Genomic DNA, 25882 nt, shown 5'->3' with positions numbered 1-25882 from the left:
ACAACAATGGGCTCAAACATAACAGGTGTGAAGATGGCACAGGACTGGGCAGTGTTTCCTTCTACAGTGCATAAGGGGTCACTATGAGTCTAAGTCAACTCGATAGCTCCTAAAAATGGCATCCTGGTGTGGCACTGTGAGTTAATGTGCTGAACTGCAAGCTTGGTTTGAACTGCAAGGGCGGCAGTTCAAGGTTACCAGCTGTTCCTCGGAAACCTATACAGGGTTGCTATGTGTTGGAACTGACTCAACAGCACTTAAAAATAACACCAACAGTGTTAGAGTCTCATGACACACCTGTTAAATGAGAGGAGCAAGTCATCAACTTAATTAAGTCTGTGATACTGGAAAAAACTATGGGATTACTGATTGAAATGAAGCTAGTTAAGACTTACTTTAAATGGAAAAAGTGTTTTGTCAGTCTGGAAAAACCTAGAGGTGACTAGCAGAACCCTAGAGAAGGGTGTCTTCTTGTCACTTAACAATAACACTTGTTTGGAAGTAAGGTACTTGAGTTCAGGTTAGAAATGGTCATGGAGATTCAAGGCCTAGGACAGAGTCTTCCTGGACATTCTGACCTAAAGGATGAATGGAAGAATTCAAAGTAGGCATTGTCAGAGGAGTGGGATGAAAACCAAGGAAATTCTGGGTCCTGAGATTTGAGGTTTGAGAGTAGGAAGAGAGACCAAATAGTGTCAAACACTTCAGAGAATTTAAGAATAATGAATGATCAATAGAAAGATGGCTTTGGTATTCTTCTCAGGACATTTTTCATGGAAGGTTGGGGTTATAAGTTATTTTATAGAGAATCTAGAGGAGTCACTGGATGGTCCAAAGGGTTAACATGCTCAGCTGCTAACAGAAAGGTTGGAGATTTGAGTCCATCTAGCGGTTCCTGAGGAAAAGGAGCTGGCAAGCTACTGATCACTCAACCATTGAAAACCCTGTGGGCACTGTTATACTTTGACACACATATGGTTCAGAGCAGAAGTGTTGGCACTTATTGGTTACTGAAAAATGAACACAAGAGGGTGAACTACAGCTGAGGGAGGACTTTAACAGCAAGGGACCAATGATTAGCGAGGCAGAGTAGTAAATGACTGTTTAAGATGGAAGCATTTTAGTAAGATAAGAGGGCATTGTTTCCTTCTGTTGTGCATCAGGTCTCTGTATGAGTTACAACACACTTAATAGCATCTAATAACAAAAACAGAGTCCTGGTGTGGTACTAGGATCATGCATTGGACCTCAACGCTTGTTGGAACTTCAAGGCCAGTGGCTCAAACTTACAAGTCTGCTTCTTGGAAACCCTACACAGGGTTGCTATGAGTCGAAAATGACTTGAGGACACTTAACAACAAAAACGAGATAGACGAAACTGATTCAGAAATATTAAATGGAAGGAAGGCAGGAATCATAGCAACAGATCATAGAAGCATACGACCTACTGATAATCAAGTTAATTCTGACTCATAGAGACCCTGTATAGGGTTTCCAAGACTGTAAATCTTATCTTCCTCCCTCAGAACAGCTGGTAGTTTTGAATCACCAGTCTTGCAGCTAATGGCCCAATGCCTCTCCTTATAGAACAGAGAGTTAAGTACAAACTTTGAGACAGAGATAAGCTAGAACGGACAGAACTTTATGCCAAAATAAGTGGTGCAACTGAAAAGTTAGACCCACCTAGCAGCTCCAAGGATGAAAAAAACTTAGCAATTTGCTTCCATAAAGATTATAGCCAAGAAAACCCTTTGGGACAGTTTTCGTGTCCCATCTACTGGACGGCTCCTAACAACAGCATAAATGCTAGATTTCCCTCGGTTCATTTCCACAAAGCCTCTTAGCGTGAAAGGTACTGAACAATCCAAATAGAGAAGACTGTTTTTCCCTCAAAAGATTTTAGGTATCTCAGTTAACCCTTCTTGTAAATGACCTGAACCCTCTTGATTCCTCTTGAGTTCAGTTCTGTTTTCCTAAAATCCACTTGCATTAAGCATTCATGAAACATGTTCTCGTCTGATGAAAACACAGGGTTGAATTCAGAATATAAAACTGTGCAGTCTTTAACGACACAAATGCATTAGTGTTTCTTTCTCCCAATCAGATTTATAATTAACCACCAGACCCCCAGATATTTAAGGTTGTGGAGCACAGACACATATAACAATAGAAACAAAAGGTTCTCAGAACAGCCGTTTCGCAACAGATGAAATCATGTGTCATTTGTGAATTACAGACCTGAATTGTCTTTCACACTGTGCTTTATATGTTGGAATACAGAGGGTTTAGAACTTTAGTTCTATCTATGTCACCAAGAAAATCACATCTTCTGCGACTGAAAAGAGGGAGGTAATTAAAATGCTCTGTTGCTATTAGAAAGCAGCTTTTATTTTGAAGAAAGAGCAGTCAGAATAGAGAGAATTTTTAAAAATTCATAAAAATGACTGAAAAGATAGGCCACCCTTATTTAAAAATCAGATAGAAATATTTCAGAATTTAGTGGTCCTCATTCATCACTGCGGAAAGGGAAATCCCATTCATATTTTCATGTGGCAGCCTTGCAGCTGTAGGGATACCGTTATTAAATGTTACCGATCCTCCCTGGAGGTGATCCTCCCCGGGAGGTTTTTCCTTGCCAACCAATCAAAAAGTGGCCTGGATTGAGGCCACTCCCCTGCCCTTATAGACCAAGGAATGGAGTGCTATTGGTGTTTATTTAGGGTGTTATAGGAGGGGTTTCTTGGCTCTGTTCTGTCTTCCCCACAGTTCCTTATTTGGTAGCTTTTGACAGAACTAGTCTTTCTTGCAGCTAAGCATCTTGGCATACATTATTCATTAAGCCCTGGAGCTCAGGGAGAGAAAGATGCAGACCCTTCGATCTTTAGGCATCTCTTTATCACATGAATTCCCTTTATTCAAAATAGTGGTTGAATTTTGTTCCATTCTGGAGTTTTATAAATGGCATGTATTCATTGGGAAGACTGCTCGGTGGAATTTAATGCGAAGCTGTCTTATATATACTTAGTTACCAACAATCTATAAAATCCTTCAAACTCTGTGGTTTGTGGAGATTGTTAAAGTATCAAGGTTTGGAAGATATACGTATTTTAGAGCTTATTATTTACAAACACACACACACACACCAATCAATCAATCAATCGATCAAAAATGCCCGAAGTAAACTATTTACTGTCAGTGTCTTGGGGCTACATAAAGGTAAGATTTATTTAACCATTGAAAATTCCTAATTACTCTGATTATATAACTGATAGTTTTATTACATTATATTGAAGTATGTGCTTGCTAAGCTATTATATATAGCTTTTCCTTAGATGTGAATTAGGAAAGAAATGTGTGATTTTATGGTCAAGATAAAGAGTGATTATATAATTTATTAGATGTAATTTGCATGTTAGTATAGCTTTTTCCAGTGGGCAGTGTTTTTTTAGTTTGCCGTGAGTTGTTTGGGTTATACTTTAAAATATCAAGATAACTAAAAATGTGTCTCTATTGGAAATAAATTGTTGAGCCAAATTACTTATACTACTTTATGGATTTTATGTAATATGTGGTGGTGGTGGCTATGTGCTGTGGAGTCAGTTCATTTCATATGTGGCAGATAATACATTAAAAATGCATTTGTGTCTATTTAGAAAGATCTGGATTAGTTTGAATGAGGAGTATTTTTTTTTCACCTTTAAATATAAATCTCTAGAAGGTAAGAAACCTTGACATCGGTCACCTATTTCCGTGATACACTGCAGTAATGATATCATAACTATCTGTAAGATTGCAAGAAATGATAAATTTGAATGATACTGTTATTTTTGTTAATCTCAAAAATAAATTAATACACTGAATTTAAGAAGATTAGGTTTTTGCTTGGCAAGCTTTTTGCATGCCCCATGAGTGTGTATCATGAGCTTATCTCTGTAGTAAAAGCAAGAAGTTACACACACAAAAAAAATCCTATTTAGTCCCAAATGAAGCATTTCTTCAGAAATTGAAGTTTACCTTGAATATCTAAGCCAATCTTAATACATGATTTTGGAGATCCCATTTTTTATTGCTTTACAGATTCTCAGGCTTAAATGTTTTGCGTTTTCCTTAGTTCTTTTTAAAGAAAAAATTCCCCATTGCTGTGAAATTTACTTGAATTCTAGGAAGGCTTGTTTCCATGTTGTTGTCCAGTTAGCCATGCTTCCTTACACCTCATTCAATCTGTAGATTGTCTAGATTTTTTTCAATTGTTTTGTATATGTATATATATGTGTGTGTGTATATATATATAGATAGATAGATAGATAGATAGATAGATATAGAGATAGATAGATAGATAGATAGATAGATAGATAGATAGATAGATAGATAGATAGAGTAAATAAGAACCCTAATAGTTCCCTCAAAATTCCTCTCTTAGCTTTTAGCCAGCTCATATTTCATAGATTTTTTTTCCCTTCACATTTCTATTATAACTATGAAGAAAACCTCAAAGAACCTAAATGCAGAAATATAATGCTTATCATTTTGAGGAAATTTTTTTGCTAGACAACTTTGATTTCTTTTAATACTATAGCTCTAAAAACTGTTAAGAAGGACAAATACAGATATATTTGGGCTTATTCTGTGTTTTGAAGAATTTTTTCTTATATAGTCAATGCAGGGTTTATTTTAAATAGCTGATAATCTCCCAGATTTGTAGTGTGTCACAGTGCAGTGTACCAAAATGTTTTTTTAGCAAAATATTGGAGGCAGATAAGCATCTTCCTAGGGTTGGACTTGCACCACCACCTTCCTCTACTAGGAAGATATGTAATATCCCCAGTAGAATACAGGCATGAATGCAAACATATGCAGGGAATTACATTTAATAATCTTTTAATTCTCTTGTATTGTTTTGTTTGGAGCTCTTAACATTCTTAAATGCAAAGTATAAATTGCAGAACTAAGTTTTAAAAACAAAATACGGTACTCAGACTCCACTGCATGGTCCCTTTCTTAATACCGTATACCGGCATACTGTTACATTTTGAGAACAAAGGATCTAAAAGCATTTGCCTAGAAATCTTCTTTTTTTTTTCCCCATCTTTGTTCTTTGTTGCAACCATATTTCTATATATTGTTTTCAGACTATTTTGATGACAAATTAATTTATGAAGAGAAAATATTTAGAAGTCAATTTTAAAATATCAAAGTGCTCAACTAAATTTTCTGCAGTTTATACAACTAATTCTTTTGAAAGGTGGCTCTCTCTTTTTCCTTCTAAATCTGTTGAGGATTGTAACTAGGTCCCAGGAGTAATACCTTTTATTACCGTTTCTAGGTATACTCAGTACCCCATGATAATTTTATATAGTTATCCCAAATATTATTACTTGATGATAAAATGCAAAAAATTCCACTTGCACTTAGGAATGATTGTTGAATGGTTTTGTATATTGTCGTTCTTTCATACTCCAGCTAAACATTCTAGAACCATTCTTAAGGTCAACTACTAGTTGAGAAAACACAGTAATTTTTGTGGTTAATAATTCAGCTTCCTTGGCCCAAAAGTTTTATGCCAATAGTAAAAAAAAGGAAAACAATTTTACTTCCTTTTAGCAAATGACCTTAACTCTAACTTAATTGACTCTTAGAAAAAATGTATCTCTAGGAAATCCCCTATACTCTCTCCCCTGGGAAGATAGAAGGAGGTACAAAATATTGGTTCTGCCAGGTACTGTAAAAGGAAATGTTGACTTCTATGGAGCCCTTCGAAGACCTTGGTAGGCAGATAGATATGTGATAAAAGGTTTCTCTAGCCCATGGCTTTGTTTTTTTTTTTTAAATAAAGACAGAGTAGTCTGAAAAATAGATGTATATGTTGTAAAAATAATCATGGAATATACAGTCTGTCAGTCAGTCTGTACAGTAATTGGATTCCTTTCACTGTCATATTATGCCTTGGTTGTCTGTACTGGCTGGCTTATTTTGATGAATTGTATAAGCAAACTGCCAGGAAAATTAAACTACATATTTATATTCTCCCCGAAGAATCCAATAGTGTGTATAACATCTGCAGGTTACATGAAAAAATATTTTGCTGCTTGGGCATATGACAGCATTCCTTATATTTGGTTGTTTACAAGTTAGAAGATGGTTCTTTGAAAAAATGGGTTCCTGTCTATATTTTCCAATTGTCCCCAAAAAGCTTGCTTTGTAATTTAGTTATGCTAGAGAGAAGTACATGGAGGACCTGTGGACTGTATTTTCTATATCAACTTCTAACAAGTTAGGAATGACGGAAAACCTTATCTAACCCTTACCTTATAGAAAAGGACTTTGGTCTTGACCAGGCAGTTCTAAATTACAATTTTTAACTCATAGCATGGGCAGTTCTAGGTCAAAGAGAGGGATTTCATTGAATATATGTCTAATATGTTTAGTACATTCTCATTTTTCCAAGTGTTAATTTATACATTATTAAGCAGAGATTTATTTACCATCAAAGCATTTTGCATGGTATTATAGTCCATTTCTCAAGAGAGGGAGAATTATTTCCAAATGAGTACTGCCCTAGATCCATTTATCATCGCCAGGGCAGAGCAGCTAGGTCATTTGATATATATCTATTTTTATAGTCATAATTGTAGTCAAATCCTTCATCTAAGTGTCCAGTTGTTGTTGTTGTTGTTAAGTGCCATCGAGTCGGTTCCGACCCATAGCGACCCTGTACAGGGTTTCCGAGGGTGTAAATCTTTACGGGAGTAGAAAGCCTCATCTTTCTCTTGCGGAACGGCTGGTAGTTTCGAACTGCTGACCTTGCGGCTCGCAACCCGATTTGTAACCACTACGCTACCAGAGCTCACTAAGTGTCCAGTAGTGATTAAAATTTTTTAAGAAAACAAGTCTCACTTTTTATGGTCCAGAAAGCGCCTACGGTGTGTGAGGCTACACATGTTAGATACTCAACATTATTTGAGTTCTCTCTACCAGCTACCCATTCCAAAACTCAGACCCTGATTTCTGGGCCTTTTGTGGTGAGAGTTCAACTAATTATATACAGCAATACAAAGTGTCTATACAAGACACTTTGTATTGCTGTATATAATTAGTTGATAGCCTATAATTTGCCCATTATAGTTTTGTTAAAGATGTGTGGGCCATTTTTTTTTTTTTTTTTAATTTTTATTGTGAATTGACTGAATGTTTACAGGGTAGATTATCAGTTTTACATTTAATAGATCATATTTTGTATCATTGCAGTTGTTACAATGTACATGTACCATCTGTCAATAGTATTTAACTCTATTTTCTCTTTTTTACGTACACATACAAAATAGAAAATACATACACATTTAAATGTCCAAAGGGCACACTTTGCAAGCCAGCCTCCAGTCCTCAGGCACACAGCCTTTTGCATTCCATGGGCCTAGAGTGCTCAGCTGTGCTATCTCTTGATGCCACCGTCTCTGCTGTCTCCAATTTTCTAGTTAGAATCCGATGTTCCACTCATGTTCTTCCCTCGTGCTGGTCCTAGGGTAATCTGTTCCTGAAATGGAAGATTAACTCCTCCCCCCCTTTTAGTTGCACATCTTCTACATTTACACTGTGAGGCTGGCATTAATCTTGTGAACAATTAACACACAATTGAATTGTAAAATCCTAACCCCTTCCTTCTTCACCCGACCCATTTAGAAAAGAAGAAAACTATTCAGTGGGGATTCTACCTTACCCTCCTCATTCTGAAACTAAGCACACTCATGAAAGCTCTTAAGCCAGCCACTTCATGCCTTTATAGCCCCCCATTTTTGAAAGCCTGATCGTTGATAGGAAGAATCCTCCTCTTTCGGTTGGAATTTTGAGCAACTACATCCATAAGCAAAGGTCCAGTTCATCAAATTGTAGCAAATTAACACTTGGTCCCTGAATCTAACTTCTTTATCTTTATTTGACCGAGTTTTGGTCAGCTAGCAATGCATGCTATGTTAAATGGGTACTATGTGCAAGTTTGGTAGAGCTTGCATGGAGCTGGCCATTTTAAAAATACAGATGTGAATGTCTTCTTATTCTTATATGTTTGCAGATTTATTTTTTTTTATTTTCTCCCCTGTGGATTATAATGCATAATGCTAAATTAAGATAAAGACCATTCCTTTTTTTTTTTTTTTTGTATACTATATATGCTAATTTTAAAAGGGAACATGTACAAACAAATGTGGAGAGAAAAGGCAGAGAAGGAAATATAGTTAATAATTTGTGGTTATTGCTGATAATAGGAATATGAGATATGGGTAATGTTTAATTGCTTTCTGCATGGGTTTCTAGATTTTCTATAGTACACAAAACAGCTTCTAATCAGAAACAACTTATAAAAATGTATGAACAACGAAAGTGACCTTTTTTCCCCCCCTGAGACTGAGACTAAGCTCCCTAAACTCAAACCCAACCAGACCAAACCAGTCAATTCCAACACATAGCAACTCTATAGGACCGAGAAGAACTGCTTCCTAGTGATATGTAAGTCTCGATGGGACCAGACAGTCTCACCTTTTTACCATAGAGCTATTGGTGGGTTTGAACCACGAAGCTTGCAGTTAGCAGCCTGCTGTTTAACCCACTTTGCCACCATGGATCCCTAAACTCCCTAACCCATGGCCAGTGAGTTGATTCTGTGTCCTATAGCGATCCTAGATAGCATTTCCAAATGGTAAATCTTTATGAGAGCAGATCACCTTATCTTTCTCCCATGGAGCAGCATGGTGGGTTTGAACCATCAACTTTCTGATTAGAAGCCAAACACCTAACTCACAGTGCCACCAGATCTCCTTAAAAACCTAGACGTAAAACCAACAACTTTGTGTCGGTCATGGCCAATTCTTCAGTTTTGACTGTTGGAGATGTTATTATACATATCTTGTAGTATAAAATTGTTAGCTAAAATGTTTTCCTTTTTCTCCCTCATGCCTTATAGTATAATAGTTCCGTTTGTATTCCTAATCTAGATGGTCAATAAAATTAACTCTGATACAGTGATTTGTCAGGTATTCATTTATGCAGAGATACAAGATTTTATTTTTTAATACTAAATAAATGGATTAAATAGTTGGAATCACATTTCAAAATTTGTTGAGGTTAAATACCTTCAAGTTGTTTCCAACCCTGCATCTTCATGGGAGCTGAAAGTCATCTTTCTCTTGCAGACTGGCTGGTGGGCTCAAGTGGACCTTGTGGTTCACAGTCCAGTACTTAAACTGACTGCTCTCAATCAGATTTACATAAGAATTTATGGTGAAATTCAACTTTGTAATAAGTTTATTTTATCCATTTGAAAAGACTATAAAATGTGAAAACAAGATGTGTTTGACTTTCTTTGGACCAAGTATCTAATGTTGTTGTTGTTGTTAAGTGCCATCAAGTCGGTTCCGACCCATAGCGACCCTGTACAGGGTTTCCGAGGGTGTAAATCTTTACGGGAGTAGAAAGCCTCATCTTTCTCCCGCGGAGCAGCTGGTAGTTTCGAACCACTGACCTTAAGGTTCGCAGCTCGATTCGTAACCACTACGCTACCAGAGCTCCGTAAGTATCTAATATCAGTTGCTATATGTACAGAAAAAAAATACATGTTAAAAGAAACACTAAGATATACGAGGGAATTTCAAAAAGTTCATGGAGAAATCCTATTATCTCTCAATTCCATTTTGCCTTGAACTTTCTGAAGCTCCCTGGGAGTAAAAGGCGTCCAGTAGACTTCTCTTTTAAATCAAAGGGAGATACCATCAGAAGCACCAGAGCTGAGGAAGTATTAAACCTTGAGAATACTGTATTTTGTTAATGCAAGTAGTAGTGTGAAGTTATGTCCAGTGTTACTTCAAATTTAAATAGGCACCTCAGTATCAACAAAATAAACTGTGAAGTAAAGGAGTATTGGAAGTTGACCTACTATTTATGTGACTTGGGGAAGTAGATTGGTAAATCCAGTGTGTGTTCAAAAACTAAGTCTTATACTCTCTTTTAAAAAACTTTAGAAAGAAAACATTATGGGGTTTCTTTTCAATTAGTTTATTTCTTAAGAGTTCTGGTAGAGTTATTGTTAAGTGCCAAAGAGTTGGTTTCGACTCATAGTGACCCTGTGTATGGTTTCTAAGGAGTGGCTGCTGAGTTTAACCACTGACCTTGTGGTTCAAACCAACATAGGGTTCCAGTGCTTTATCCCACACCACACTAGGACTTCTCTGGTGGTGTACCATGGAGTCGGTTCCGACTCATAGCGATTCGGCATAGGGTTTCCGAGGTGGTTACGAGTCGGGCTACGAACCTCAAGGTCAGCAGTTCAAAACTACTGGCTGTTCTGAGGGAGAAAGATGAGGCTTTCTGCTCCGTAACGGATTCCTCTGGTAGAGTATTCAAATAAAAGTTACTCAGTTTTGCTTTGGGATGAAAGACGGCATTCAAACCACTCCCCAGTACACATAGCTCATTTGTGCTAATGATTAATTAGTAAAAATTTACCATGTTTTACTTTGTGGCAACCCTTTTGTGTGCCTTTAAATTAGGTTATTTTTTTTCTTTTTTAAGTTCTAGTGGTGGTGGTGGTGGCCATGTGTCGTAGAGTCAGTTCTGACTCATAGCAACCCTGTATAGGGTTTCCGAGACTATAAATCTTTACAGGAGCAGAAAGTCTCATCTTTCTCCCATGAAACTGCAGGTAGTTTCAAACTGCTGACCGTGAGATTAAGTAGCCCAACTTGTAACCACTATGTTACCAGATCGCCTTGAAATTCTAGTAGTACATCTTAATTTCTTATCCTTTTCCCCTTAATTAAACAATACTTTCCCTTAATTAATTGAATAAATCTGTTTTCAGTATGGTAGTCACCAGACACATGTGGCTACTTAAGTTTAATATCATTTAAAATCCAGAACCTCTACAGTAACTACATTTCCCAAGTGCTTACTAGACACATGTGGCTAGGGACTTCTATATGAAAGCACAGTATAGTTAAAAGATTTTAAACTACCTGCAGGTCCATAGGAGAGAGGTGAGGCTCTCTGCCCCCGGAAAAATTATTTACAGTCTCAGAAACCCTCTACAGGGTTGCTATGAATGTTGTTGTGAAGTGCCGTCGAGTTGGTTCCAACCCATAGCAACCCTGTATAGGGTTTCTGAGGAGCATCTGGTGAGCTTGAACCACCAACCTTGCAGTTCAAACAGCTTTGCAGTCTGGCGCATTAAACTACAGTGCATTAACCCACAGTGCCACACCAGGACCCCTCGCTATGAATAGCATAGTGGATTACAAGTTGGACTGCTAACCACAAGGACAGTAGTTCGAATCCACCAGTCACTCTATGGTAAAAAGATTAGATTTTCTGCTCCCATAAAGATTTATAGCCTCAGAAACCCTAGATAGGATTGCTATGAGTTGGAATCGATTCAGTGGTACACAACAACCATAGTCGAAGGGAGTACAGTGGCTCCCTAGAAATGCACTGGACTGTGTACCACAAAAGCTGTAGTTCGAGCTACACCATGGGAGAAAGATGAGGCTTTCTGCTTCACAAAGATTTTAAAAGCTTGGAAACCCTAAACAGGGTCACTATGAGTCAGAAGCGACTTGATTGCACTAACATAGCATAACATAGTTGAAGAAGTTTTCCAAAATTGCGAAAAGCTCAATTGGATGGTACTTGTCTAAATTCTAAGGAGGTCTTGTAGTGTAGTGACTTAACACATTGTTCTGCTAACTGCAAGATCAGCAGATCGGCTCCACCAGGCAATCCATGGGAGAAAGATGAGGCTTTTGCTCCTTCAAGAAGTGCAACCTCCAAAACCCTAAACAGGGCAATTATGGGTCAGAACAGACTCGAGGGTTCACAGCCAGCTAGGTCTAAATTATTAGGATAGCTTTTAAATGTCTTGTGTTTATTTTCCTGTATCTTAGAGTATATTTGTGTTATGTCATTTAAAATTTTCTTTCTTTTTTCAGTTTAAAAGGATGCTTAATCGGGAGCTCACCCATCTCTCTGAAATGAGTCGGTCTGGAAATCAAGTGTCAGAGTACATATCAAACACATTCTTAGGTGAGAAGAACATGCGATTGTTTTTCATTTTAGTTGTTTGTTTTCTGGAGTGATATAGACAACTAATTCATTTTGAAAAACCACACAAATAGTAAGAATTACATTTATTTTCATTTGTCATATTAATAGTTTGAACCTCAAAGCCTTAGAATCAAAGGTAACGTTTTTTTTAGTCTTTTAATTTTTACTCAACTTTAGGGGTTCTCTGAATTAAAGTTTTATATTGCCAGTGCTTTCAGAGTACTGAACTCTAAAATCGACCTCTGCATGTAGTCAGAAATACTTGTGAAATGTCAAGTATTGCTGGGTATTTATTGATAAGCCAAAGTGACTAATAGTGGATGGATAAACCTAATTTCACTATCTCTGCTCCCTGACAAGGGACATCATGCTGGTATGGTGGAGAATCAATGACAAAGAGGAAGAAGACCTCCAATAAGTTGGGTTGACGCGGTAGCAGCAACATTGGGCTGAGACATCACAGTGTTTTGTTCTGTTGTACATAGGGTCACTCGCTATGAGTCAGAACCGACTCAATGGCGCCTAACACAACAGCAGTGAACACCAAACTCGGTTAACCAGTGAGGCAGAATCATTGCGATTGCTGATGAATAAACTGTTGATAATACTTGAGACTGTGGTGTATTAGAATCCCTCAATCCACAGAAATAACATGAAAGTAATGAAAACCAATAATTTGAACCAGATCCTTGATGTATTTCGTTTTCAAGGAAAATTGCTGTAATATCTAATTAGCATACTCACTAAGCTGACATTTATTGAATGCATTAATGTGTAAGAATGAGCTTGGTGACTTGGAATAGTGGATGAATGTACTAAGATATCTTATGCCTCTTCTTAGAAAACAGCAATTCTTTGTAGGTACGTATTTCCTTACCCAATGATACTGGAAATTCTCTATGACCCTCAGAAAACTTTGTAAAGCCATAATCCTTATGTCAGTATTGTTGTTGTTAAGTGCCGTCGAGTCGGTTCTGACCCATAGCGACCCTGTACAGGGTTTCCAAGGGTGTAAATCTTTATGGGAGTAGAAAGCCTCATCTTTCTCCTGCGGAGCGGCTGGTGGTTTCGAACTGCTGACCTTAAGGTTCGCAGCCCGATTCGTAACCACTACGCTACCAGAGCTCCTTCATGTCAGTATAGCATAGGAAAGAAGAGAGTAGCAGAAATTATCTAAGCCATCCCCAAACGCTGCTTCTGCTATCACAGTGTGACCCACTTTGATAAGCTAGTAGGGTCACATATTGTTGTTTTAGGACACTGCGTATGCCGTTTCTACTATTTTGAGAGTTTGGAGTTCTTAACTGGCAAGGGTAGTTTTCATGATCCTAAGTGAATTTCACTAGGAAGAGTGAATGACCAATAAAAACAGTGTCTTTCTTTTTCAGCTATCATGATCAGTCTTGTACCCCCCAAAACAAAATTTTAAAAAAGGCACTCTATCAATGAAGTAACCACTGAATATTCTTAATATTAGTTATTTCGCAGTGAGATTTATTTGCATAAGTTGTGTTTGAACTATCAAAATAAGTTTATATCAAATTGTGAACACCCAACTCTCTACAAGAAGTTTAACTTGAAAATATTTCCTAGACTATATGATGATCAATGAAAACTTGTCCAGTTATGTGTGTTATGCTTTTTAAAAAATAATAGAATAAATAATGACTGTGGAACATTTTCTAAATTACTTAAGATAAGCAACATGAGGTGGAAATTCCTTCTCCAACTCAGAAGGAAAAAGAGAAGAAGAAGAGGCCAATGTCTCAGATCAGTGGAGTCAAGAAGTTGATGCACAGCTCGAGTTTGACTAATTCAAGTATCCCAAGGTTTGGAGTTAAAACCGAACAAGAAGATGTCCTGGCCAAGGTAGAAAAACTTCAGGGATGATGACCTTAAATAAGTGATGATGAGTCTTAATGAATTCTGAGTCTTCTAAGTAGATTAAAAAAATGCATGCATGTATGTGTGTCTTTGAATATGTTCTATAAAGTTCTTTCTAAATTCCTTAAGTTTATTAATATGTGAATTTAGACAGATAAGCTTTGTGTGTTCTTTAGTTTTGATATCTACATTTTAGTCCTTGAACTCAAAAAACTAGAAATCTATTGTATCTTTTGCATACCTATATTATCTTTTTTTTGGAGAAATAACTAAGGTTTAATGAATGAGTTCTATCTGCTGAAGAAATGCTTTGAGACTCTGTATGGTGTTAGCAAAATCCTAAAGTTAGTCGGTGCTATTCAGTTCTCAGTACATGTAAATGGACTTGCTTAAACTTTGCCTGTATTTATACTATGAGTCCATTGCATTTAAAATTAATCATTTAAAAATTATCAATATTTATGTTAAATCGGTAACTTATTAATGATTGTGTTCTTTGTTTCATTTTGTATTTTTTTTTTTTATCTCTCATTAACCCCAGGAACTAGAAGATGTGAACAAATGGGGCCTTCATGTGTTCAGGATAGCAGAGTTGTCTGGTAACCGGCCTTTGACTGTTATCATGCATACAATTTTTCAGGTAACCTGGCTAGCTTTGTCACTTTTATTTTATTCAGGAACTTAATGTCCAGTCTAGGGGCTGCTTATATATTTTATCTTCTTCATTACTCATCGTTTTGTTCTTATTTTGATATTTCCCTCCTTTTACTAAGGAACAAATAAGGATGCCTTGAAAGTAGTTAGAGTGTGGGCAAAATAAAAAAACTCACGTTTTTGGCTTTTCTTTCCATTTAAGAAAAAGATACAGTATGGGAAAATTAAAGGAATTCATTAAAATAATAGTTTAAAGATACTATATGTGACCCTCACTAGTCCAGATAATTGAATGTTAACTAAAAAGTGAATAAGCTCCTTGCTGACAAAAGCCTTAAGTGTAATTTTTTTATTTACTTTTTAACATACTGATATCATCTCCACATCCATTTCTTCCTTGTATTGAACTTTGGTTCCAGCTCAGGCTTGGGATTTCAGTGGGAAGTTGAGACTCCACCTACACAGGGACTGGAATGGCAAACTCCCCCCATAGGGAGAGGGTTGAGTTTCAATCAGCAGACTGTAGTAGCCAAGTCCGTGGGACTGGACTAAAGCTGCCTCCATGTTGATGAAACGTGGGACTTTGAGAGCTGGCAGTTCATTCCCCACACCATACATTTTGAGAAAAGCACAGTTCAACTCCACAGAACTCCATAGGACAATTGACTTAATGTCCCTGCATCTTCCATTGGTTACTTTTTTTTTTTTCTCGCTAGATATGAGCATGCCATTTTCATTTTTGAGTTATCTGTTGACCATGCTAGCATGTGAGTTTTCTGTCAACAATGCTAGGGAAATTGCTCTTTATAGTCTCTCTCTGTATATAGAGACAAAAGTATTTAGAGGAGTTCTTGTTTTACAGGAACGGGATTTGTTAAAAACATTTAAAATTCCGGTAGATACTTTAATTACATACCTTATGACTCTCGAAGACCATTACCATGCTGATGTGGCCTATCACAACAATATCCACGCTGCAGACGTTGTCCAGTCTACTCATGTGCTACTAGCTACACCTGCTTTGGAGGTAAATCTGCTTCCTAAATGTCAGGAACAATAACTTGCCAATGATGTTGCAAACCCTTAATTTTAATTTTTTTTTACTGAAGTGTTTACAGAAAATAATTGGGTTTTCTGAGAGTGAATTGAGTTATAGGGGATGAAATAATAAACAGGTTATTCATTGACAAATTTTACCTGTGAAAGTTGATCCAAGTTTTAAGGATTCTTGTGTTTATGAGATTGCTTCTTTGAAATGATACATTTCATAAAAGGACTTCTGACTTACTCAGTTTTGATTAATTTGTTTTCTTGAAGTGTAATTTGATGGCTTTTGTATTTATAGTTGAAAGGATGATTATTTCATGAAATAGCTATAAGCAATGCATTGATTTTTTTCTCCCACAGAATTTATTAGAAGGAAACACTTCTATAATTTTATAAAATCCTAAGAAGTTATTCCATCAAATGTTTACTAAGCAATTTGATTGGCTTAATTGCTTTGGGAAAATATTTTGTTTAGCTGATATATTTGGTAGTTAAGATTGTTTCCATTGTAAAATGTTGTTATTGCCTTATTGTTCAGATCAGTAGTCCTGAACTGAGAGTGATTCCATCTCCTAACTGTTACCCCATCAGGAAATATTTGTCAATGTCTAGTGTCTTAGCCACAACTAAACTGCTTACATTTAATGGGTAAAGGCCAGGGCGGCTGCTTCTGCTCATCCTACAATGCAAAGAACACCATCCCACAATAATTGTCTGACCCCAAATTTTAATAATACTGAGGTTACACAGCCCTGGTTTGGATGAAAAAAAATAAATAAAAAATCGTTACTCATGTCTTACTAGTTTTATGTTGAATAAGTATGGCAAAAGAATACAACCTTGTCACACACCTAACAACAACAACAACTAGTTTTATATACATTTTCAGAGTATTCATAAACATCTTAAGTATTATAAAAGCAAATTATTATTTTCTTTAAAGAATTTCATGTACTCCTTTTATAATTTTATTTTAAAATTTAATCAATGGAAAAGATTTGGTTATGAGACATCATAAAATTAGATAGAATATTTTCTTCCAAGATTGTACTTAAAAAGTCCAGGAGTATTTCTTACTTTATTTGTTCACTTTAAAGACTCTTTTGTGACACATTATGAGACTATATTTTGAAGCTTTGCTTTGCTTGCCATCTAAATTCTAGGAATTAGTTTCCAATTAATTATACTTCATATTCATTTTATTATGGACCCCTAATGCCATCTGTGTTGTCTGGCTTTTCTAGGCCGTGTTTACAGATTTGGAGATTCTCGCAGCAATTTTTGCCAGTGCAATCCATGATGTAGATCATCCTGGCGTCTCAAATCAGTTTCTGATCAATACAAGTAAGTGCATCTGCAGCACTTCTTTCTTGGCACATTTTAAACAACCTAGGGCTTTTATAAACTAGGTGTTCCCTTCATTCTACAGAGAGCCATAATCTTCAGAGATACGTTCTTTAGAGAAATAGTTTGTTTTAATGTAAATTAACTGTGGAAATGATAGTTACATACCCTAAGGCATATGATATTTGGAAAAAAATACTGCATTCTAGCACTTCTATGCAAATAATATAAAGGGGCTTCAAAAAGTTCATGAAAGAATAGAATGAAAAGATAATGATATTTTCCCAAAGACTTTTTGAAGCACTCTTGTTATATAGATGTGTTAATAGACTAATCAAAAGTAGAAGCTTACAGAAAGATTGGGTCACTGTACTGGCCCTAAAGTTTTGAATGAAAACAAGGCAACTTTAGTAAATTAATGTTAAAGCTTCTACATTTGAGATCGCCTATCATTTAATCTTATTCAGAATCTGTGATTACCCCTTCCTTTTCTACTACCTTGCCTGGACCACTTTTTTTCAATTATAAATGTCCTAATGAAAGCAATAGGAACATCTCTGTTAATTTGATATCTTTCAACCATGACTTCTTTTATTCCTCATATAAAGTCACCACTGACTTTGGGAACATAAGGGATGATGGTAGTGGTAGTGATATGCCGTTAAGTTGGTTCCTACTTATGGTGTCCCTGTATAGGGTTTCCAAGGCTACAAATCTTGAGAAGAACAGAAAGTCTCATCTTTCTTCCAAGGAGTAGCTGGTGGATTCAAACAGCTAACCTTGAACTTAGCAGCTCAGCACATAACCCACTATGCTACCTGGGCTCCTTTTAAAGGGATGATAAAGACTCTTTAATATGGGGCATCTCTAACATACTGCTACATAGAAAGCCTCTACAGGGACTATTTGGACTATGCCTTTGAACAGGATGGTACAAAACTTCTATTCATTTGGTAACCACTCCCTTTATGTTAAATAAATATTTTCAAATCATTTTTGTATGGCAAACATATTGTGCAAAGTTATTGAAAACGCTTTTTTATATTATCAATTACAAATCTTCCTTTCTTTTTTACTGCCATGGATGCTAGCCTTCTCCTACCTCATAGCATCCTCTGTGTCAATATATGCTCATTCGCCAATCATTTCCTGTACTTTGAAATAGCCTGATTGAGTAAGAGAATGCTAACGTAGCCTTGCTTTGAGAGATCTTACTCAGGCCTTTAGGGATTATTCAGATCTATTTTTACATCATTTAGTAGCCTTTGGGTTACCCTATACCAAAATGCATTTCAGTGAGTCACTTATGTATATAGGAGGATTGGACAATCATGGATTTCCTGAGACTATGGTTATTCAAGTGCATTTTAGAAGTTTGGTTTAAGAACTTATTTATTCAAGGTTAGACAAGATAATATTTCATGTTTCAATCATCATTTGAGAACCTGTAATGGGGCACTTCTGAGAATCATCAAAGCATTCCAAAATATTAATACCTATGTACTTTGATATCAGTGCAGCTGTGTGGGTTTGCTTGGTGGCACTTAATAACAACAACAACAATTTTATAAAAGTGCATTTTATCAAAAAAACTTAAAGCAGAGAAAAGGGCATGTATGTACCTTTGTTGTTGTTGTTGTTGTTGTTAAGTGCCGTCAGTGACCCTGTATAGGGTTTCCAAAGAGTGGAACCATTGACTTTATGGCTTTGAACCATTATGGATTTGAACCATTGACTTTGTGGCTCAAACCAACCTTTTGGTCCTTTGCTTTAATTAGGTCATATCCTTTAGTTTTCCCCAGGTCTACTGTTCCCATTAGAAAGATTATAAAATAATAACTTGCTTCACCTCAGGAATCAGAACTCAACAGGTAAATTATTCAAAGCTGGGACATTAGAAATTAAATAAATCAACTAGAAAAAAATAATAAAATGACTGTATATTTAGTCTTGGTGTGGCACTGTGGATTAATGTGCTGGACTGCAAAGTTGCTTTAAAATGCAAGGTCGGAGGGTCAAGCTCACCAGTGGCTCCTTGGAAACCCTATACAGGGTCGCTATGGGTCAGAGTCAACTTGATGGCACTTAACAACACCAACAATTGTAAAATGAAATAGAATTAATATGGGGGATACAGAAGAAAGGAACAGTCACTTGACATTTCACCCTCAAAGATAACGACAGTTTCATGATGGTGACCATTATTTTAGACTTCTGATTTGTATAGATAGAGTTTTTAATGCATTAGAAATCATGTTGTTGTTGTTAAGCGCTGTTGAGTCAGTTCCAACTCACAGCAACCCTGTGTAGGGTTCCAAGGAGCGGCTGGTAAGTTTGAACCGCCGACCTTACAGTTCAAACCAACCTTGGTGCTATCTAGTGTTTATCCTACAGTGCCACACCTGAACTCCTTAGAAATCATACTGTAGAGGTTTTCAAATGACCTTTTTGGTCTAATCTGCTTTGGACCTTGTTTCCTATTAACAAATAACTGCATTAATTCATCCCTTTTAATGGATGTTAACTTGGCCACTTTCTTCTGTCAATGTTGCTTTCAAATTGGGTGACTTTCTTAGGGTTATTTCTTTCTTAGAAAATAATGTAGATCTCCAAATATATTTTCCATACGCTAGTCAGAAAATGTTCTTTCTAGTCTTTACAATGACTTACATAGAAACAGAAGAAAGCACTCTGAATTTATTTATTAATGACTACATCATTGACCTGAAGCAGGAACTAGAAGTGAGGTGGGATTTTTACTCCTGAAGACACACAGGTCCAGGATAGTGGTAAGGGCACTGCAGAATTCTATGCCACAGGGTTATGTAGCCAGCTAAACACAAAGCTGTGAACTCAGCGGTGTGAGAAGGAAGGACAATGACATAGAAATGCCGTGACTCTGTAGGATAAGCATTGGACTGCAAACCACAAGATCAGTGGTTTGAGCCCGCCAGCCACTGGGATGGAGAAAGGTGAGGCTTTCTGCTCCCACAAAGTTTTATAGATTTGGAATCCCTACACAGGGTCGCTTTAACAGCAACAGTGACTACCATGATACCTGGGAAAGGAAATAGAATAAATTATTGTTAAGTGCCATCAAGTCAGTTCTGACTCATAGCGACTTTGTATAGGGTTTCCAAGGTGTAGCCGGTGGGTTTGAACTGCAGACTTTTTCATTTGCAGACCCGTGCTGATCCTACAGTGCCACACTAGGAGTCCAATAGATTAAATGAAAATAGAAAAAATGGGGAAAAAAGCAATGCCTAGAGGAAGAGCAATATGACCAAATCTAATATTGTGTATGTTTTATTCTTGTATCATCTCTCAGTGCAAACAATCCTAAAATCACATGATTCTAACGTTATATGAGATTGTTGTTTTTAAGTGCCTGTTGAGTCAGTTCTGACCCATGGATTCTCTGTATAGAGTTTCTGAAGAGCGGCTGATGAACTTGAACTGCCAACCTTGTGGTTCAAACCTACTTTGCAGTCCAGCACATTAACCCACAACACCATACCAGGACTCCAAAATCACATGATTCTTACATAATATGAGATACAGGTTAGATGTTGTTGTTGTTGAGTGCCTTTGAGTCAGTTCCCACTGGCAGCGACCCCGTGTAGAGTTTCCTAGAAGTGGCTGATGAGTTTGAACTGCTGACCTTGCAGTTCGAACAGACCTTACAGTTCAGTGCATTAACCTGCAGTGCCACACAGTTATCAGGAGTATAACAGCTAAGATGTGGACATGTTGCAGATGTTAGGAATAATATATTCTAGTAAGTTTATAAAAGCTACATGTTTGAAAGGGAGGTTGAAGGTCATCTGATGTAGCTCTTCTTTCAATTTAGAAAACAGGGAGCTGAGGGCCACAGTGACTTGTCACATGTTAAGAGTATTAGAATTCACACCAAAGGTCCCACTGCTCTTTCCACTGTTACATTATCCAACATTTCCTCTTGTGGATGTGATCATGTAAGGACAGCAAGAGATGTTTAAGGAAAATGGCATTCTAAATCCCAGGTATCTCAGAAAATCAAGAGTAAGACAAGAATCTTTGCTGATTTCCCACCTCATGTCTTTCTTTCAGATTCTGAACTTGCCCTGATGTACAACGATTCATCTGTCTTGGAGAACCATCACTTGGCTGTGGGCTTTAAGTTGCTCCAGGAAGAAAACTGTGACATTTTCCAGAATTTGACCAAAAAGCAAAGACAATCATTAAGGAAAATGGTTATTGACATTGTAAGTAGCTGGTAACAAGCATAGAAGAGAACGGTGATACAAGTTGTGTTTTGTTTTTTTAAAGAAAAGAAAAATGTAAAGAGCAATGATTATCTGGTGAGAAGAATTGTATCTCATGTTCGAGAAAGCTTCCCCAGCTGCCAGCAGTGATGTCCTATAATAGGGTTTCTACTTTCAGCAGTTTGCAGTTAAGAATAATGACAGCTTACCCTCATTATTCATGCTTTATTTTCTGAGCTCCTCCGGTCTGGTGGCAGGCAGAGAAAGATGACTAACAAAACAGAGTGGTGGCTGTAGCTCCGGTGGATTTTTTTCACCATTTTTGGTTTTGTCTTAGGCAGTTCTATTTAGAAACGTCCATGACTTTCTTCTTTTCTTTATGTGTATTATTCAGTTGTGGTTATTAAACACAGGAGAATTTCTGGTTATCAAAAGCTTTGTTAAATGCTGCACATTCAAAGGCTGGAATTATTTGTTTAGGATAAGCAGAAAATTAATCAGAATATTCTGTTTCTGAAGCATTCTGCCGTCAGCCTTGGATCAGTTCATCATTGTCCAATAATCACTTTCTAATCCATTGTGTGGAAAAACTGCAAACTGTGTGATGCTATTTTAGAGAGAGATTATTACTTTTGTGACTGCCACATGGTTCTATCTATTGTACACATTTATTTGCACTTCCAGAAAACCTAACAGCAACAAAACTTGACTCTGCTCCAAGGAGTAAAGAATCATCTATACACTATTACCAGATGTCATAGGTGTCCATTTTATTTTTCACTTACAGTTCTGCATAATACTTTTTGTATGTAGATTCTGACTTTTCCTCTGGAATTTTTGCTTAGTAAACTATCTATGCAATGTCTTTTAAGGTACTTGCAACAGACATGTCGAAACACATGAATCTTCTGGCTGACTTGAAAACTATGGTTGAAACAAAGAAAGTGACAAGCTCAGGGGTTCTTCTTCTTGACAATTATTCTGATAGGATTCAGGTAAAGCTTGATTTCAGTTTGCTCTTTGTGAGTGTCTGTGTGTGCATGCGTGTCTGTGTATGTGTCTGTGAGTCCAGCTTTGAATAAGATGTTTTGTTTTGTTTTTTTCCTTTCTCTTTAAACTTTTAGTAATGATCAGCAGGGTTTATATCTAAATTCTTATTCCTGAGATTTAACCAAGTAAAATCCTACTGGTGGTCTTACTTATACATTTAAAAACAGAGCAACGAACAGCCACAAGACAGTCACTTGAAACAACTCTGAATTTAACCAACTTTGGACATAAACAGTTTTTCATATCTGGAGGCAGTAAAAGTGGCATGATTTGGGACTATTAATACAAGTGTGAACCACACAGAGACACAGCATGGTTGCGCTGTTTGTGATAAATTTTGCACTACATGTATTTTTAAGTGTTATAGTCATCCGATGTGAATTTCTAGTAAAAAAAAAAACGAAAAAAAAAAAAACCCAACAAACCAACCAAAGACCAGAAAAGGTGCAGTTGCTGAGTAAAGAATGCATCCATCTATTTTAGGTCCTTCAGAATATGGTGCATTGTGCAGATCTGAGCAACCCCACAAAGCCTCTGCAACTGTACCGCCAGTGGACGGACCGGATTATGGAGGAGTTCTTCCGCCAGGGAGACCGAGAGAGGGAGCGTGGCATGGAGATCAGTCCCATGTGTGACAAGCACAATGCGTCTGTTGAAAAATCACAGGTAACGTTAATGCTTTCTGAGAGAAGAAAGTCAGCCACAACTTGTACATTTGGTCACTTTGCATACACATCACACAGTATTCTATAGGGCTTTCTTAAAATTCCTCTTTTTGATAACCTCAATGTCATATCAGTATTTATGAGCCAAGAAGTGCTTTTCATTCTTACACCTTAGATAATTAAAGTTTATGTAGGAGTCGTGATTAAGCGCTGGGTTGCTCACTGAAAGTGAAAGGTTGGTGATCCACAGCAGCTTCACAGGTGAAAGACTTAGCACTGTGCCCCCATAAAGATGTCAGCCCAGAAAATGCTTTGGGGCAGTTCTTCCTGTCACATGGAGTTGCTATGAGCTGATAATTAACTTCATGTCACCTAACAACAACAGTGAGTCTATGGGTGACAGAAACAAGTAATGACTGCTGCTAACCAAAAGGTTGGGTCTACCCAGAGATGCTTCCACAGAAAGACCTTGTGATCTACTTTTGAAAAATCAGCTATTGAAAACCCTGTGAAGCACATTTCTACTCTGGTACACATAAGGAGATCTGATTCAGATCTCCAGCAACAGGGCAGAGTACATGGCACTGTTTCCGTTATCTGGATTTGCCTAGACAGTGGTTCTTCCAGCTCTCAAACCATACCACATAAATAACTGAGAAATGTTCTGCGCTGTATACATCCTCTTCAAAAGAGGTTTCTAGAAGCCAGTTTTAACCAGCTAGTACCAACACTTTTATTTGATCTGTTGTCTAAAACAGTGACTATTTCACCAAAATAAGATGAGTAGTCTTTGTTCACTTTTGTTGAGTGTTAGATCTGTGAGCCATGATTTAGTTTCTTTCTTCCCTTGTCTTTTCATCCCAGGTCCCTCAAATTTGATTCTTTTTTTTTTTTTTTTTAAAATCCAGGTGGGCTTTATAGACTATATTGTTCATCCTCTCTGGGAGACATGGGCAGACCTTGTCCATCCTGATGCCCAAGACATTTTGGACACTTTGGAGGACAACCGTGAATGGTACCAGAGCACAATCCCTCAGAGCCCCTCTCCTGCACCTGATGAACAAGAAGAGGGCCGGCAGGGTCAGACTGAGAAATTCCAGTTTGAGCTAACTCTAGAAGAAGATGGTGAATCTGACACAGAGAAAGATAGTGGAAGTCAAGTGGAGGAAGACACTAGTTGCAGTGACTCGAAGACCCTTTGTACTCAAGACTCAGAGTCCACCGAAATTCCCCTTGATGAACAGGTTGAAGAGGAAGCTGTCGGGGAAGAAGAGGAAAGCCAGCCCGAAGCATGTGTAATCGAAGATCATTCTCCCGACACGTAACAGTGCAGAGGTTTTCACACCCTTCTTCTTCTTCTTCTTCTTTCTTTTTTTTTTTTTAAAGTAGAGAAAAATAGTTCCCAAAGTGCATGTCACATGCCACAACCATGGCCACACCTCACTGTCATCTGCCAGGACGTGTGTTGGACAAAACTGATCGTGGTTACTCAGTCTGGCGCTCAGGAATATTGTAACCAGTTACTCCACTTCCATGTCATCAGATCAAGGGGGGCATGGTCTTCATGAACAGCATTTTCACAAGAGTTCAGCTTGATAGAGCTGACCAAGCAGAGAAAATCAACTCCCAACATGTTTTGAAAGGAGTGTGGCTCATCAGACAGCCCGGAAGTTGCTATGATTTGGGGTCTATTTTTGTTTGTTTGCAGTATGTTCTGAAGAAAGAAGGTATTCCACAGTAGAGTGAACTCGAGGCTGCAGCAGCAGATGCCTCGGGAATAGAAGACAGCCTGAATCTGTTTCCAGGAAGAAGATGGGCCACAAAAGTTGCTTACTTTTCTAATTTCAAGTCTTCCTGATCCATGACTGAAGAGTGTGGCTTAATGGGCTACACTGACCTCTACATTTTGTATGATATGTAAAACAGATTTTTTGTAGAGCTTACTTTTATTATTAAATGTATTGAGGTATTATATTTAAAAAAAAAAAAAGAAAAGAAAAGAAAAAGAAAAAAACAACAACTATATGTTCAGAACTTCATCTGCCACTGTTTTTTTGTTTGTTTGTTTTTTTCCTAAGGAGTAACTTGCAAGTTTTTAGTACAAATCTGTGCTACACTGGAGAAATCAATTTACCAATTTTACTTGCACCTTATAGTTCATAGCAATTAACTGATTTGTAGGGATTCATTGTTTTCTATACCAATGACTTCCGTATTTTAAAAGTCTATGGCACAGGAAACCCTTTTTTGTAGGTCTTCATTTTCTTTGCTTTTTCAGTTCCACTCCTTTCAGATTAGCAAAGTTGCTCTCCATTGGCATTTTGTCTTCACAGTGTGCAAAGTGACTATTTGTTCTGTAGTACTTTGATGTGCGTTTTGTCCAGTGTTTCTCAATCCTCATGGAAAATCCATCATCCATTGGTGTTGTCTGAAGCAAGTGGGAGATATATAAAAACCCAGTAGCTAAAGTGGTCAGTCTTTTTTAACATGTTTTCCTACCTAGTGTCTTCTTATACCCTTTGGTTGTGTTAAAGAACCTTCATTTCACAAGTGCATGTCTCTGTAATAACCTACACATTTCATGCTCCTTTTTAATTGTTTTTACAACCATTTGTAGTAAGAAAACTTTTTTGTTCCTGCTTTGCTGCTTTATTATTTGGTGTGTGTTTGAACCTCTGTCCTTGTTCTGTAGATGGGATCTTATCAAATACATTGCCACCAATCTGATGGATGAACTAAAATAGATAAAGTTAGGGGGGGTAGTATTCATTTATGCCAGGAGGTCTTACACAGTGATTTGCTTTTACTCTTGGTTTACAGAGAAAAGTTAATGGCTCACTAGACAAATCTTAATACTCATAGAATATATATATATATACAAACACCAGTACAAGTTCCTTTTTTTCCATG

General features: G+C 37.2%; 1 protein-coding gene across 9 annotated transcripts in view; it reads left to right on the top strand.

Moving 5' to 3' along the window:
• The window catches only part of PDE4D (phosphodiesterase 4D, cAMP-specific), a 2172274-nt gene extending 2147317 nt beyond the window's left edge, over positions 1 to 24957 (top strand). For 7 of the 9 annotated variants that reach the window (XM_006876166.1, XM_006876165.1, XM_006876167.1 and 4 more), the window contains 9 exons: positions 11970 to 12063; positions 13781 to 13953; positions 14510 to 14608; positions 15485 to 15649; positions 16914 to 17013; positions 21103 to 21257; positions 22130 to 22252; positions 22791 to 22973; positions 23881 to 24425. In XM_006876166.1, the coding sequence (XP_006876228.1) occupies positions 11970 to 12063; positions 13781 to 13953; positions 14510 to 14608; positions 15485 to 15649; positions 16914 to 17013; positions 21103 to 21257; positions 22130 to 22252; positions 22791 to 22973; positions 23881 to 24297 (1509 nt within the window). In that variant the 3' untranslated portion in view covers positions 24298 to 24425. Of the gene's footprint in view, positions 1 to 2764; positions 3217 to 8848; positions 8864 to 11969; positions 12064 to 13780; positions 13954 to 14509; positions 14609 to 15484; positions 15650 to 16913; positions 17014 to 21102; positions 21258 to 22129; positions 22253 to 22790; positions 22974 to 23880 lie in introns of those variants that run through there. The other 2 variants (XM_006876171.1, XM_006876172.1) reach the window with 2 other exon arrangements.
• Positions 24958 to 25882: the final 925 nt, after the last annotated feature.

Source organism: Chrysochloris asiatica, unplaced genomic scaffold, assembly GCF_000296735.1.
Source record: "Chrysochloris asiatica unplaced genomic scaffold, ChrAsi1.0 scaffold00360, whole genome shotgun sequence".
Taxonomy (NCBI): Eukaryota; Metazoa; Chordata; class Mammalia; order Afrosoricida; family Chrysochloridae; genus Chrysochloris; species Chrysochloris asiatica.
This window is presented reverse-complemented; position numbering and strand designations above follow the sequence as displayed.